Source organism: Takifugu flavidus, chromosome 8 (assembly GCF_003711565.1).
Source record: "Takifugu flavidus isolate HTHZ2018 chromosome 8, ASM371156v2, whole genome shotgun sequence".
Taxonomy (NCBI): Eukaryota; Metazoa; Chordata; class Actinopteri; order Tetraodontiformes; family Tetraodontidae; genus Takifugu; species Takifugu flavidus.
Genome location: NC_079527.1, coordinates 13,703,521 through 13,719,355, shown reverse-complemented (window position 1 = coordinate 13,719,355; position 15,835 = coordinate 13,703,521). Strand labels below are relative to the sequence as shown.

Genomic DNA, 15,835 nt, shown 5'->3' with positions numbered 1-15,835 from the left:
TTGAGAGAACATCTAAATTATCTGAAGCTGCGATTCTCTAATTCATTTTTGGCGTATTGGCTGACAGGTTCAAGTTTAAATAACTGCTAAATGCTTTTGTTACATTAAGTTCTCCTTTAGCTGATATAGGCATAGAAATATGCACATGAAAAATACTGTAATCGCCTTCTGGATGAAGGCAAAACCTTATTTTCATAAGAAATTGTTGTCTAAGAAACACCAAAACCGAACTTGCTATCAATGGACATTTTACTGTAACAATATTTTGACAATCACACTTAATGATAATCAGAAACACTAGTTTTAGGGAATATTTGGCTTCGATATTCCAAGCGTGTGGGTGATAAATGTGCCACGTTGCCATGGTGAGGGGTCTCTCGTGATATTACACAGACAACAGTTTCCTATTAAAAATTAAGGCGTTGTTTTTTGCTATCGTTTGTGGTGCTACAGCTGTAAACTGTAAAGGTTTTTTTAAATTATTATTTGAGTTTGACAGTTGTACCCTCTGTGTTGTCGTCACTATTCTCTGAGAATATTAAGCATTTCTTTTTGATTAACCTCTGTGACTGTTGCTAAAATGGCTCGAATCTACAAAAGCGAACTTGTACTGACCTTTTAGTTTTATTACTTTAAGATAGATCTTTTTAAATACATTTAATAATTCTAATGTCTGGAAGTGTTTGCATGTGCAGTATGACGTTATTACATTTCTATTGAAATAACGTGGCAGTTCTTTCTATCTTTGAGAGTTCTTTGCACTTTAGTGAGGAAACAAAAAGTTTACATGGTCTTAATGCATGTTGCAAGACATGATTGTGAGAGATTTTATTTCTATGTTTTGTGTTCATGTTATGTTCTATGTCTCATAAATCAAAAGGCTTTACTACATTTAAAACGTAGCAGTACTGGTAATTTGCTATTATCAACTTGACAAGCAGCAAGCATTGAAATAATGAAACTTTTTGTGGAACTTTAATGTACAAATGGTTAAATATGACATGAGTATGAGTTCATTATTTGAGTTTGTGTATCATACAATGCATTTTATGACCCAGTTAAAAATGTCTCTATATGATTATTGCAGTAGACATACAGAACAATTATTAACCTGGAAACACCATTCCTGTTTAGGACAGTAAACATTATTTGATATAACAAGTTATAAACTTAACAAAATGAACATGATAAAATATAATGAGTATTAATTTGACTCAAAAAGGAAAGCACATGGTATTTACTGGCTTATGGGGAAAAAGTTGATGATTTTGTCATTTTCTATGAGATAATACAAATAAATCGCATCTTTACTAATTACCCCTGTTATATCTCATATTCTGAATATTTTATAAAGCTTTCTAAACACCTTGATGCCATACATTTCTTGTTGATTTCATTTACCCTGGACGCCACTAATCGCCCCCTCTTGCGTTTCCTGTCCTTTCCGCTAGGGGCGATCATGAGCCTCAACACACTTTGCTGGCTTGGAAAATATGAGGAACAAGAAAATATAACGGCAGCTCCTTTCCTTAGCGAAGCTAGGTAAACAAACAAAAGCAATGGACAATATGACATAAGTTCAAATGTTTGACATTCTTTGCCAACTGTCATAGTTCATATGTAAGTTTCAGAAGCAAATTATCAAAGTGAATCGGTCACAGCTGTTGCACAGAAGGCGCATCATCGGACTTAGTAAAGCTATGTAGTTAGCTTGTAGTATTTAGCTTGACATGTTTATTTTAGAACAGGAGTGAAGGAGCGCGACATGATGGCATGACACTGTCGCGTTGCTAACGAGTAGCCCCGCTTTTAGTGAAAAGGTACGTCTTCTCTTTTGTCTGGATTTTGGTATCTTTCCATTTCTAATTCCCCTGAAATTGTGCTACGCAGCGGGGAATATTTAGAGGCAGAAGCTGATTAGTTGCGCAAAAATCTGCGAGAGATTCTTTTAACGCCACCGCCCCGAGCTCTGTATTTAAATAATGCTCTGCTGTTAACATTTATGAGATCTACTTTAAATGTCTCGAATAATTATATATTTCCCTTCACTTCTTGCCAAAAATTCCCGACGTGAAGTGCAGGTGGCATTCAGTGATAACGCTGTTTACCAAGTGTGCTCCATTCCCCAGGTCAAGATTGGACGATTTGGGAATACAGGTTAAACAGGGCTTAAACGGACCCCCACGCCATCAGAGCCTCTCATCGTCACCATGGCGTGGGCTCTAAAGTTACCCCTCACTGATGAAGTGATTGAGTCTGGACTGGCCCAGGACTTCGATGCCAGCCTGTCGGGTATAGGTCAGGAGCTCGGTGCTGGGGCTTACAGCATGAGGTAGTACCACGATTTATTCCTTAACAACATGTACAACAAATGTAAATTAAAGGCTACTCAGATTACACAGGATCTTTTAAGTTGTGATCTTCATAAAATGTTTAAATAGTTGTATCAGCTGCTCAATCGCTACTATGGTGGCCGAGATGGACAAAACACAACTGCAAAGCAGGCAACAACCCCAAATCTGAGAGGAGAACAAATCAGAAAACACTACAACATTAACTCAAAGTAGAAAAGATAGGTATCTTTGGTGATTGGAGGAACTGTCCTGACTGGTTTTACAGGTGGACAAATACGTCAACGTTTGTGATTAGCGTTTTAATGCGGGAAATACTTATGAAGTGATAGTTGATATGATTTGTGGTTGTGTTTTCTGCTGTGTGGTTGTGTTTTGCCATTTATGGTGGTGATTTGCCCTGTCGGCCACTCTAACCTACCATTTCATAGTGCTTTCTAGCTTAACCATTATTTTTATATTGACTTATTTGTTCTGTATGTTTTCCCAGAGATTTTGTACACAAGTCAATGTTTTTAAAAAGATTGCAGCCTTTTGTGGCTGCCTGAGTAAACTATTGAATAGCTCAGACCATGTTCTGGCTGAAATTCTTCAGTTGAAAGGAGCAATGAGATCCTGAGTGGATACTCTGGCATTTATTGCTGTTCCCATAGCAACCCCAATATGAAGCGCAAAGCTGGGAGACAGCATGACCGATTATTGTTGGATGTTTGATGATAATGGGTGTTGTTAGTCTGTTTGACTTATTTTTATCATGAGTTTGAAGGTAAGGCATTGTGGGTAATCTGGGTCCACCGTGTTAATGACAGTACATGTGATATACGTGTCTGTCTTCTTTCCTCCAGTGATGTTCTTGCCCTTCCCATCTTCAAGCAGGAGGAGTCCAGCCTGCCTTCAGAAAATGAGAATATGATCCTTCCCTTTCAGTATGTTCTGTGTGCACCTACCTCGCCTGCTGTTAAACTGCATGATGAAACACTCACCTACCTCAACCAAGGTCAGCATCACTGTGCTCAGTAGTGCATTTATGTTGGTAAAAAGTGAACAGCAGCTGAAAATAAGAATAATTGATTGGCAAGTGATTCATTTTTTATACCTCCTGTTCTTGTATTGTTTGTGTTCAAGTGTCCAACCATGTCTGACGTAACAAGTTTGTATTTGCTGCTTGGATTAAAGCAACTCAACCTCATAGAATCCACAGACTCCACTGCAAACATTTCATGTTGGAATGAGGTTCTTTGCATCCAGTGAACTACACTGTCTGAGTATTTTACGGTTGCAGGTCAGTCCTATGAAATTAGAATGCTCGACAATCGGAAAATTGGGGAACTTCCGGAAATCACTGGTAAAATGGTGAAGGTAAGACCTGCGCATACAGTTCGCATTTGCATCCATAAATGTGGTGCGAGCACCTGCCAAGAGTATCTCCAAATGAATTCCTCTAAATTTCAGAGCATTATCCGTGTGGTGTTTCACGACAGACGACTCCAGTACACAGAACATCAGCAGCTGGAAGGCTGGCGCTGGAACAGGCCCGGGGATCGCATCCTTGATTTGGGTGAGTGCAGAACCCTTCGAATGAATTCACTTTAGATGAAGCATTTTTAACTAAGACCTCTTTGTCCCGAACTCTACCAACCTGTTTTATGCTGATTTCTTTCAGATATCCCCATGTCTGTGGGTATAATTGACCCCAGAGCTAACCCCACACAGCTTAACACTGTTGAGTTCCTTTGGGATCCTTCAAAAAGAACCTCAGTTTTTATCCAGGTAGCGTCATGGATAACATTTCCTCTCATTCACTTTCTCAGATGGTTTCTTTCAGTCACTGTCATACAAATAAACATGAATAATAACCTGGAAGGAGACTTTCACCAAGCATATAACCTTCCTTTGCTTCAAAGACAAGTTTGTTTTAGGAATCGGCCCATTTTTGTTTCCGTTCTTTTGCATTTGTAGGTCCACTGTATCAGCACAGAATTCACTATGCGGAAGCACGGAGGAGAAAAAGGTGTACCGTTCCGCGTCCAGATTGACACTTTTAAGGAGAACGAGAATGAGGAGTACACAGAACACCTTCACTCTGCTTCCTGTCAGATCAAAGTCTTCAAGGTGAAGGATGACAGGAAACATGAATATCATGAAACATTGAGGATTTATGCTCATCGCTTTAAATAACCCGGCAATGATGTGATGGGATTCAGCCTAAAGGCGCAGACAGAAAACAGAAAACAGATCGGGAGAAGATGGAGAAGAGGGCGCCGCAGGAAAAGGAAAAGTACCAGCCCTCATATGAAACCACGATCTTGACAGAGGTCAGTTTATCGGGGATGACGTCAAAGGTCAAATTCTGGATTCGGGAAAAGAAGCTCTATAAATAATAACATTTGAACATCATTAATTAATGTCTGACTTTCTCTTGGCAACAGTCCAAAACAAAATACATGTGACAAATTGACGTTTAGATAGCATCTGCTGAAAGGGGTATTAAATGTAATCTTGCTCTGCTGCAGTGCTCTCCCTGGCCAGAAGCCACTTATGTCAACAATTCCCCATCTCCTGGTTTTAACAACACGCACAACAGCTTCCCAGTCTCCGAAGGGTAAAAGTGATTGATTTTAATGATACCTTAATGCAATAATAAAGCATGCCTAGCTGGTTTTGAGTATTCTTCCATTGACACATTCTTTGTTTCACCCTAGAAATGGATCACCAAACCACCAGCCTGAGCCTGTTGTTCAGGTTATAGATGTGAGTAGCTTTCCTGCCTTCTGCATTTACTGCCAGGCCTGGTTCTGCCTCGCTGAACCATCACATATTAATATTCACAAATGTACAGCTGACATCTGGCGGGTAAACATCTGCCCCCTGTTTGATTCTCAGCGGAGGCACTTTGAGAACATGAGCGTAAACAGGAATGAGTCTAATCTGTCTCGAGATGTGAGACTCAATAAAGCAGAAATTCAAGGTCACCCTGAAGACTCTGGAACAGTTTTCAACCCTGTACTTATTCAGAAAATGGTTTGTATTTTTTAACCTTGGAACATTTGTGCAGACATAACACCTGATTTTTTTTGTGGTTTACATAAATTCCTAAAAATGAAGGATGGGCATTTTAGCAAATTCCCATGCATGAACTAGTGCGGGAGCCTCGCTGAGGCCCCAAATCAATGCTAATTTCCCTGTCTAACAAATCTATCAGTTACGTTTTTGCTTCTGTTACAAATCACTTCTAGATCTTTTGTTGCATGTTTAATCCCATCTCTGTTAACATGCTTTCATTACATGCATCAGTTTCTTTCTCCAATCATGATTACAGCAGATCAGCAAGTATAATTTTCACATCTTCTTTCAATTCAAATCAGAATTAAATGACACTCTTCTGTAAACAGTCAAAGCGTGATCCATGTGTAATCTTTGTTTTTGTAAGATGAGAGCCATGACTTTGTAACAGATCTGCCTTTTCTCTGTGTCTTTTAGTTCAGGACGCGTGCCGCAACGCTGTTCAATTGACCTGTGAACCCGTTTATCATGAGTGTTTCATTCTGAGTATCGTTTTGTCTTCAGAATTTGTTACCCTCTGCAACACCTCAAGACGCACAACAGTGGCTTTTAAGAAACCGCTTCTCACCCTTCTGTCGGCTCTTCACAAACTTCTCAGGTAAAAGTTCGAATACCCTGGTTCACCTCTCCCCTCCTTTTGTTTTAGTTTAGTTCAAGAATGAATATACAGCCAGTATATTAAAGACAAGGATACAATATAAAAACCTACCAGTGTCTCAAAAAGTGACAAACGATGTTAAATACACAAGTTGGGATATGCGTAGCTGAAATAAAAGAAAATTTATATATAAATCTGCAGTCTCTTGGAAAACATTTGCTTCATAATGAAAGTTTAGATGCTCGTACACACAAAAAAGACACCTGCAATAAAAATCTGTAAACCTGCACAGAACCTCACAGTTTACTTTTATCAATCCCAGTTGGCTTGAAAATATGTGCAAACTCAACTTTAGCCTTTAATATTTCAGTTTAAGTAGAATTAAATGTGACGTGTGCGCACAGTTGAGCCCCAAGATGTCTTTTTTATAGTTGTTTTCAGTTTTTTCTGAAGTTTTACTGCGCGGTAGATCGAAGGTCCCCGTGGCTACGCGCTCATATCGCGACTGCTCGTGTGCACTAGGGGCAGACTTGTTGAAGCTGACCAGGGAGGACGTCATACAGATCTGTGGGCCCGCTGATGGTATAAGACTCTTCAATGCACTGAAGGGACGGTGGGTCCACTCACCAGTAAACTGCTTTGCTTCGGTTCCGGTTGTAGACTTGCTGTTTCACTTTGATTGTTCTTCTCAGGGTGGTCCGTCCCAGGTTGACCATCTACGTCTGCCAGGAGTCTCAGCAGACCCGAGAGCAGCAGGTGAAACACGAAAACGGAGATGCTGCCATCAACACCTTCTTTGGTTAGTAGCCCATAGGCAGTACACGTTTGGCTGAACAACATGTAAAGTGGAATAAAATGTTTATACCTCCCCAAAATACCGGTAAATATGTGCCCAGCAGCATGATTTAATCAGATCGTTTTGGAGGTGAGTGACACCTTTAGGCTCGGGTAACAGACCATTTCCTGGAAAATAAGGAGAACTAGAGTTCACCAACTCTCCAATAAATGTAGATATAAACTGCCATTAAAAGATTATTTTCCATACTTAAGAGGATCCTTGGCGTGTTGCATTCTCTGCTAAAGTAAATAGAAGAGTAAATAGAAACAAAGCAGATGCGCTCAGAAGTCAGAGCTGGAAGTGAGTGTTAAACTTTATGATAGCAAATCTGTTTTCGTTCCTTTTATTCCTGCAGTGTATCACGCCATTTACCTGGAGGAGCCCACAGCTGCTGAGCTGACGGAGAAGTTGGCTCAGCTCTTTAACATCTCGCCCATACAGATTAGCCAGATCTTCAAACAGGGTCCGACTGGCATTCACGTTCTGGTCAGTGACGAGGTAAGATCAGGTTTTTCACATGATTACATGAATCTCATAACGGATGCTAACGAGCAGCTTTGTTGCTAATATAAACATATTCTTTATTTGAACAGATGATTCAGAACTTCCAGGACGAAGTATGTTTTGTATTGGACACAATGAAAGGTATTTGAGCGGCACCAACAAATGAGGATGAAATCTGTTTCTATATTTAACAAAGAGCCTTTGCGAACTTCATCATCAGAGGTTTATTTTTAACACCATTTTTCCCCCTTTCAGATGACACAAACGATGGCTACCACATCATCCTGAAGTGAGCAGGGCGGTAAAGGAGAAGGTCGCTGTCGTCTTTAGATCCGATTGAGTCAGCCCCTGTCGTGCTTCGTTCTCCTCCTTGGAAATGCCCCCAAGAAACCAAACTAGAGTGGAGGAGGACCCTGAGCCTGTAATGCCCGGCCTTTGGCCCTACTATACCTTACTGTCTTATGTCCGATGGACTCATGGTGATGCAACAGGCCCGTTTGCACCCTGCCATCTCCTATAAATGCTTACGTTTTCCTCTGTCGATCTCATGGGAGAGGGCAGGGACACTACAGCTGCTCTCTGTGTATCGGTCTGCTCAGCATCTGGTGTGGCAAAGCCCGTTTGTCATTTGATAAAAACTATTTCAACCTTAGTTTTGTATTTTGGTCTGCATTGCATCGTGACTTGTCCTTTTTGTATGTCAATGTCCTCTTGGATCAGAACTTAAGATTGGTTGTGTAGCAGCTAACACCTTGAAGTTAAACATGCAGGAGGCATCAGAATCAGCACTGCAATGGAGCCCTCGATAATCGGCTGTTCTCCTTAACATCTGACAGTTTTACACCTAACAAGTGTTTCAATGGTATGGACTGGTATGTTGGTTTTTTCCTCCCAATTGCCTTTTGTTTAGTTTTTCTACTTAGTGTAGAACATAAACTGACACTTATATTGATGATGCTTGAATGGTGATCACCAGCATTGTACTTCTTTTCAATTTTTCATGTTTTTTTTATGAATTCGCCATTTGTTGTAAATAGATGATTGTTTTAAATGTTATCCACCCCCCCAAAAAAGGAAAAAAAATCATGTTTTTAATTATGCTTAAATATCAAACTTGATTTCTAAATATTGATGCGTTGAATGGGCACACCAGAGTTGCATGTAAGAGATGTTTGTTCCTACCATTGTACTACTTACATAAAAATATTTTGACATTTTAAATGCCCATCTTTACCCCATCTCATCAACAATAATAAAATAATTAACTTCTTCCATTTGTTTCTTTTATTGTCTGCTAAACAGGGACGAACTGTGTCTTCAATTGGTCACACTGCTAGAGGAATTGGCTTGAATGTTCCCTAATTTTTAATGGCTGCTCGGTATGTTGCAGAAAACAAAGGAGTCATTATGAATACTTCATTTCCCAGCGTGCTCTGGGGCAGCACATGCCTATGACGTCACGATGAGTATAAGTACAGCTCCAGGGAAGATTTTTTTTCCTCCATTGTTACATTGTAACAAACGGGGCCGGGGCGGCCGAAAAAGGCGTCTTCTCGTCAAAACACTTGCGGCAATTTGACATCAAATCTTGGAGGAAGTAAAGCAAAAGATCCGCCACAGTGACTGCGAGAAGACGGCGAAGTAAGCCCAGCCCGACCGAGCCCGCCCCGGCAACAAAAGCGATAAAGGAGAACAGATGTCAGCGGATTTCTCCACCTCATCCACTCCGAGATAAGACATTCCGGCTCCTTTCACGTTGCCCTGAAAATGTTACGCGGGACAGACAGAAGCTAGATTTATATGACGTCCCTGTCTCAAGCGTCCGTCCTTTAAATAGATAAAGAGGCATGCAACGTTTCAGTCAAATCCGCAGCTGTAGCAACACAGCTGATGCTTTCTTTGCAACCAGTCTCTGCAGAACAATGAGCATAAAGTAGCCTCAAACTGTCACATTAACGTGTTGCGAATTGACAAGTCAACGTCCGATTTCCAGTCAGATCTTTCCACGCTTGCAGTCTCCAATCAAGGAGATTCGGCTGGGAGAGAGCATCTCACAGGGCGATAAAAGATTAATGTGCAGCTCACACTGGAACAGGGAAGAGACCTGCGAGCCGGTTGGAATAAGGGTCCCTGTTCGTGCCCCAGGTAAGAAGCTTTGGCCTTTTATTAACTGAACGGTTTGTCATTGTATGTGTGTGTGTTTGTGTGTGTGTGGGTGCTCCACAGAAAGAGAGTTAGCCTGTCAGACTGATAATATCCAACCTCCCCCAACAGTCTAGTCAGTTGGTGCACACACACACACAGTTAAACAAATAGATCCTGGTTGTCTCTGAAGTCACAATGGTGTGTGAGCCCACTAGGCCTGCTACCTTAAAGGAACAGCGGTCTGGTTTTCCTCTTTCCTGACCGGCCCACTGTCAAAATCAGCCGACAGATGTAGACGGCAGCTCACGCGGCTGCAGAAATGGCTCTTGAAATGTCTTCTGATCTTTTCTGTGAAAGCAGCATGGCTGCAGAGCTCCTTTCATTATTCACTATCCTGCTGCAGGATGTCTCCCTCCAACGCCGTCACCGCATCATCTCCTTAATTTAGCTGCTCTCTGCACAGCTGGGAAAACATCCTGGATTTAAATCCAAATTGTCTTCTGTGGCACATCTGGAGCTGCCAGACTGTGTCCATGCTTTAATGGCATATGTCAGTTATTACATACATATTACATGCTGACATATGGAAAAATGTTAACCACAATCTGAATATGTGTATCACTGACAAATTAAAGTGATCGTAAACGTGCTTTGACTGTAGTGTGTGATTTGCTACGCAGCTAAAACCATTAGCTTTAAAATGCTCTGGAGTTTGTTTAAATCAGCATAGATAAAAATACTCAGGTATAACGAGTAATTATGGGCTATAGTTGTGAACAGTGCCTGAATTTTAATGAAAAACCTTGATAATGGGTCTAGGAAGGAAGGATTGTGAACCTACTATATTGCGTAACCTCGTGTTACCTCACAATTTGTGGAGAAATAGGATGTTTGGTTTTAAGTTGAATGGCATCCGTTAAAGGACGACAACAGATCTCTCCAAGAATCGGAATCACAGTTTATAATCTGCTGGCTTCATCGGTAATCTGGCCGAGACTCACCCTTTAATACAAACTTAATGAGTGTGGAAATGAGTGGCGTGTTACAGTGTGGTTGCCTGCAAAACCTCGGATTTGAGCCTCCGCTACGTTTATTTCATGAGCGTTAATTTATTATTTCTGTGGGGTTTTTTTAAAGTGCAAAACTGTAGCCTGCAAAAATCAATGATGTCATAAAGAACATGAAATTGAAAAGAAATTTGGCTTTTCCCATCCATCTTTCATCACTTTTATTTTGTGATTGATCATATTTCATCTGCAAGCTTTTTAGAAGAAATAAGAGAGAAAAAAGTGATTGAAAAAGCTTTGCTCCAAGGCTGTTCGCACACACACACACACACACACACACACACACACACACACACACACACACACACACACACACACGCACGCCTACCCAGTTTCCATGGTGACGTCTCTAGACTTGATCATTTCAAAGTAAAATATGGTGAGGTGAGTTAGGGGGCAGAGTGGGGGAGTAGACGATGGAGCTGGAATATAGATGAGAGGATCTGATGTCACTTTTTTGTTTGGTGAACTGACCTCACACACTTTGATCCAATGCTGAGAAAAGAACATGAGTAACAGGCCGTGCGAGCGAGAGCCTGGTTTTCATTTGAAACGGTGGTTAGATGCATCGTCCGTGGGGGTGAAGGATCACGTTGTTGTAATTATCGGGAGTAAAACGTGAAGAGGCGCTGACGCGGGAATCGTGGGAATGAACTGGTGTCCTTCGGAATTCATCCATTTTGACATCTGGGCTCACATTCCTGCTCCTCGAATTGCAATGATCTGTTGTTGAAGGCACAAAAACCATCAAAAACCATCTATTGTGACCTCTTCATATAAATATGTGAGGAATGTAGATCACAAGTGAGCAGATTGTTGGCATCCCTCTGTTTTTACAGTGTAAACTTGTGTTTAAGAATTAAAGTCATTATTAGTTAGAACAGTTGCCATTTCGCTAATGAGGGACGACTGTTGGTGAAAGACCCTTTGAGAACACAAGTGCTTCAAGTGTTTCAAAAAGGAAACGGCGGTTTAAGGTGTAACTGGAGTCCTTGATGGCGGCTCTGGCGCGTTGACCTTTTCTGCTTCTGCTCCCTCAGACACCGCGTTTCCATGGAGGAAGGGTCGTCTCTCAGCCTCAAAAGAAGATATGAAGAGGTGGAAAACAGCTCTCCATTCTCCACGGTCAAAGACTCCGACGATGACGTCTCCAGCAGCGACAGCGCCGACAGCTGCGACAGCCTCAACCCCCCCTCCAGCACCGCATTTACCCGTAAGCAATACAGCGTTGCAGGAAGCTGTGAAGCAGCGGAAGAAGGTTCACTCAGTCTGCCACCTTTCTTTGTCCCCCCCCCCCTCCAGCCACCTCCATCCTCAGGCAGCACAAGCCGTCCCCGGGGGGGAAGCGGGTGCGTTTTGACGTGGTGACGGTGTATTACTTCCCCCGTCGGCAGGGATTCACCAGCGTGCCCAGCCAGGGGGGCAGCTCCCTGGGCATGGCCCGTCACCACTCCTCCATCAGACACTACACGCTGGGCGAGTTCGCTCACGAGCAGGAGACGAGCCACCGCCACGTTTTACGGCAGCACCTGCGGCAAGAGAAGCTCAACGCGCGCAAGCTGAAGGTGAGGCTCCGCCTTGAACGCGAGCTCCGCCTCCTTCGCTCCGTGGTTGGAACGTCCCCGGCAGATCCGCAGCAGCCTTTTTTTTGAATGTTCCGTGTCGTCCACAGCTGACCCGCAACGGCACGGTGGAGTGCACTCAGGCCGACCTCCTGACCCTGGAGGACGTGTCGGACGAAGACCTCGACGTGGACGCCGTGGAGGTGGACGACTGCTTCTTCCTCCAGCCGCTGCCAACGAAGCGGCGGCGAGCGCTCCTGCGGGCGTCCGGCATCGCCCGCATAGACGCGAGGGAGAAAGCGGAGCTGCGGTCCATCCGCCTGTCGCGGGAGGAGTGCGGCTGCGACTGCCGCCTGTACTGCGACCCCCGCCACTGTGGCTGCAGCCAGGCTGGGATCAAGTGCCAGGTAAGACCTGGGGACCGCGCTCCGCTTGTCCCGGGGGGCCTTTTTAAACGCCGCTTCTCTTTGTACTTCCAGGTGGACCGCTTGTCTTTTCCGTGCGGTTGTTCCCGGGACGGCTGTGGCAACATGGCGGGCCGCATCGAGTTCAATCCCCTGCGCGTCAGAACGCACTACCTGCACACCATCATGAAGTTGGACCTGGAGAAGAGGAGGATGCTGATCCACGGGTCCGAGGACCAGTACGCTGACTCCGAGTCGCTGTCCTCCCCCTCGTCCGCCTGCTCCACTTTCTCAGACCTCTCCTCGGGCTCCGGCCTGGACTCCGAGATGGGGGAGGGCCAGGTGCAGACGGAGGTGGAGGTTCGGGATCTCCTGGCTGAGCAGGACATTCTGGAGCGAGAGAATGAAACGGCGGTGCTGCACCTGCAGAGCGCAGAGGAGCAGGAGAGGAGGGAGCGGGAGGAGGCGGAGGGGGAGGCGGTGCAGCAGGAGCTGGCCGCAGGTCTCGCCGACCAGAACCTCTGCATTCTGCCTGAGCAGGCGGAGGAGCCGGCTGTGGATCAGGTCCTCCTGCAGGGCCCCTTCCCCACAGGGACAACAGTGCTCTGCATCACCGACAACCAGGAGGAGAGCCCCTCCGAACTCATCAAAGATTCTTCTTCTTCTCTGCTTTACTATCAGCTCAGTCCGATAGAGCCTGCGGCGTTCGAGGCCCTGCCCAGAGCAGAGGAGGCGCAGCGGGAATCTGCAGGGGGTCGGCGTGAAGGAGGAGAGGAGTCGAAAGGAGATACGCACGAAGACGTCAGGCAGAGTTCGTCAGAGGAACGTGTGGAGGTGGAGAAGGAGAGACCCTCAGGTCCTCAGCAGAACCTTCCGGAGGAACAGGGCCCACAGGGCTCCAGCTCAGATCTGTAGTTCAAGCTTCTCTGCAGATATTTTGCACAATAGCTTCATCTAAGAAGAAGAAAAAAAAATCACATTTATTACAATTGTCGTCAAAAAAACGATTACAAGTTCTCTTCAAAAGTGACAGTTTTCGGCTTTAGTGCAGAAATGAAATTAGTGTTGTCTCAATGCTGGAAGATGTCAATGTTCAATATTAATTTCATATCACCAGTAACAAAGTGTCCATGTCCGTGCTGAGAGCCTGAGATTACAGATTTTAAATTTGAAATCAGGGTGGAATGGAACAAAGATCCCCAAATCGACCAGAAAAATTCAATTCATCTTTATTATTTAAAAGTAAAATGCATTCAAAATGTGAATCACTCTTTCTAGTCGTGAATCCATCTCACTGGATTCTCGTGTTCGATGGTGCCAGGATCGGATTAATAATCGATAATTATAAAATAATAACCAGGTCGATTGTGAACGCAGCTTGAATGATCAGACCATGATCCTAATCTATGACGCAGTATTTTTGACAACACTAATTAAGATCAACGAAGGGTTTGGGTAGGGAGGGGTCACTGAGCGCATGTGCGGGTCACCCCCCCAGAACTGATGCAGTAATTCTGTGTGGGGGGGGGGGTCGATGATGAATGTGGCCTTAATGGAGAAACGAGACAAATATAAAAACACTTCAGTTGTCAGATGATCTTTGTTAATGTTTCACACAGCAAAAAGGACTAAAAACAGTGTGAATGCCGACATCAGCCTCTGATTTGGTGACGCATTAGCAGACTAAAATGCTCCTCTGTGTGGAAGAAGGCGTCGTGCTCACACACTAAATAACCAGGTCACTTTACAGCGGGCGAGCTGTAGCCAAGCCAAATGAAGGCCGTTGAAAATAGACCTAATAATCCTGGAAATACTTGTTTTTGTGTACTGTATATGCATCTGCAGAGTGTGAGACAGAGCCAGGGGTCGCCTGTTGGGTCTGTTTGCACCCTGTGAGGGCAGCGTGTGAGTGTGGCTCTGCTGTTATGAAGATAAACACTGAGCAGCAGATCAGTATTGGGCGGCCGCTCGTGCAAAGTCCGGCGATTCGTCAACAGAAACCTAGTTTACCTGTAGTTAAAAATGCCTATGATATGACTTATTGTTATTATTTCACTGAGTAAAATGTGTCCTTTGTGAATTAGATGCCGTCGGTTCGAAGCCGCCGCAGTCTCCGTCAAACGGTGGGTGGTGCGTTCAGGAGCTGCCAGAGTAGAGCGTCACCAGGCTTCTCTGCCTTTGCCGGGTTAACGGTTAAACTTTGGCTCAAATTCAGATGAAGAACATTTAAAGAGAAAACAGCAGATATGTTACTAATTCTTGAAGCAGACCGGCAGAAAACTGAATCTGTGTGTTTTGTGTTCGGTGTGTATGGGTGGGTGCCTACTTGAGATTTGTGTGTGTGTAGGAAAGTTGTGCGTGCATGCACTTGTTATGTGTTATGTTTATGAGTGGGATATTAAATGAAAGAGGAGGATGCTGATTTTATTCCTGAAAGGTGCTGATGTAATTAAAATGAACAGTTTTTTCCCCTCCCTATGATGAGAAATATGACACCAAGGAGCTGTATGTGGACGCCTGATGTGTTGGAGAGCCTCCTGTAGGGATGCAATAGTTACTGCACTGCAAATCATTAACACGGCAAATCGAAAATCAGTGTCTAAATGCAATCGTATAGCGTTATCGATTTTTAAATGTCGTTTTTCTACTCTGCTTAATGCTTTTTTTGCGCAAGTGTGCCGACTCCTCTTACACAAAACCACCCCTCTGTTGCTGAAATTAGAAGCTTTTGGTACCAGAATGCGCTGCCGTGTATGAGATGTCCGACCTTATTTCTTTGCCTTTTTGTTTATTGTCTTAATCTATAAAGAGTTGCACTTCAGCAGTGGTTTCAAACCCATATACACCAGTGGCTCCTCATCTGGTCGTGCCAGTGGTCTCTCCTATAGTTATCATGAGGCTGTGCAATCATTGTGGCCCATTTTGTGACGTGATCTTCAAAGTGATGATGATTACAAGCTGCCTAATGTTGAGCTTTTATTCCCCCTCCCCGGCTTTCTGCTGATAGACTCAGGTTTGAGGCCCCTGCATCAAATCAACTCCACCACACTCTGTTGTTGCGCATCTCCGTGTGAAAGGTGTGTGTTTGTGTGTCTGTGTGTGGATGAGGGACTGTTGAAGAGTTGAAGAGATTGTTGAAGTACTCTCATGCTAACTGTTGCCTAAAAGTGGACAAGAAAAGGTTTTTATACAAAATAAAAACTAAAAATATTTCAAAAAGGGTAAAGTGTTACCTGTGCTTTATTCATTTACTTTGGTATTTGACACATTTCACCTTAACTTTTTACAAAATATGATACATTT

General features: G+C 43.6%; 2 protein-coding genes across 4 annotated transcripts; both read left to right on the top strand.

The window, feature by feature from the left end:
* Positions 1 to 1,440: 1,440 nt before the first annotated feature.
* On the top strand, positions 1,441 to 8,628 carry tfcp2 (transcription factor CP2). 3 transcript variants are annotated; one of them, XM_057040659.1, is made up of 17 exons: positions 1,441 to 1,542; positions 2,130 to 2,332; positions 3,197 to 3,348; positions 3,634 to 3,710; positions 3,804 to 3,909; positions 4,015 to 4,121; positions 4,311 to 4,463; positions 4,556 to 4,666; positions 4,865 to 4,953; positions 5,054 to 5,102; positions 5,235 to 5,372; positions 5,919 to 6,012; positions 6,535 to 6,625; positions 6,705 to 6,811; positions 7,206 to 7,348; positions 7,444 to 7,495; positions 7,610 to 8,628. In XM_057040659.1, exons 2-17 carry the CDS (start codon positions 2,211 to 2,213, stop codon positions 7,645 to 7,647), a joined length of 1,629 nt encoding a protein of 542 aa, XP_056896639.1. In that variant the 5' UTR covers positions 1,441 to 1,542; positions 2,130 to 2,210; the 3' UTR covers positions 7,648 to 8,628. The 3 variants fall into 3 exon arrangements, with proteins under 3 accessions (XP_056896639.1, XP_056896638.1, XP_056896640.1); XM_057040658.1 differs by having other exon boundaries at positions 1,478 to 1,820; XM_057040660.1 differs by lacking the exon at positions 5,235 to 5,372 and having other exon boundaries at positions 1,478 to 1,820.
* A 185-nt stretch (positions 8,629 to 8,813) lies between these two features.
* On the top strand, positions 8,814 to 15,758 carry csrnp2 (cysteine-serine-rich nuclear protein 2). Its single transcript, XM_057040661.1, has 5 exons — positions 8,814 to 9,499; positions 11,607 to 11,779; positions 11,869 to 12,131; positions 12,239 to 12,535; positions 12,608 to 15,758. Exons 2-5 carry the CDS (start codon positions 11,620 to 11,622, stop codon positions 13,445 to 13,447), a joined length of 1,560 nt encoding a protein of 519 aa, XP_056896641.1. The 5' UTR covers positions 8,814 to 9,499; positions 11,607 to 11,619; the 3' UTR covers positions 13,448 to 15,758.
* Positions 15,759 to 15,835: the final 77 nt, after the last annotated feature.

Coding starts and splice junctions, on each gene's coding strand:
- csrnp2 (XM_057040661.1), top strand. CDS start 11,620: ATGGAGGAAGGGTCGTCTCTCAGCCTCAAAAGAAGATATGAAGAGGTG. Junction 12,132..12,238: donor TCAACGCGCGCAAGCTGAAG/GTGAGGCTCCGC, acceptor TGTCGTCCACAG/CTGACCCGCAACGGCACGGT. Junction 12,536..12,607: donor AGGCTGGGATCAAGTGCCAG/GTAAGACCTGGG, acceptor TTGTACTTCCAG/GTGGACCGCTTGTCTTTTCC.
- tfcp2 (XM_057040659.1), top strand. CDS start 2,211: ATGGCGTGGGCTCTAAAGTTACCCCTCACTGATGAAGTGATTGAGTCT. Junction 4,464..4,555: donor GTCAGATCAAAGTCTTCAAG/GTGAAGGATGAC, acceptor GATGGGATTCAG/CCTAAAGGCGCAGACAGAAA. Junction 6,626..6,704: donor TTCAATGCACTGAAGGGACG/GTGGGTCCACTC, acceptor TGTTCTTCTCAG/GGTGGTCCGTCCCAGGTTGA.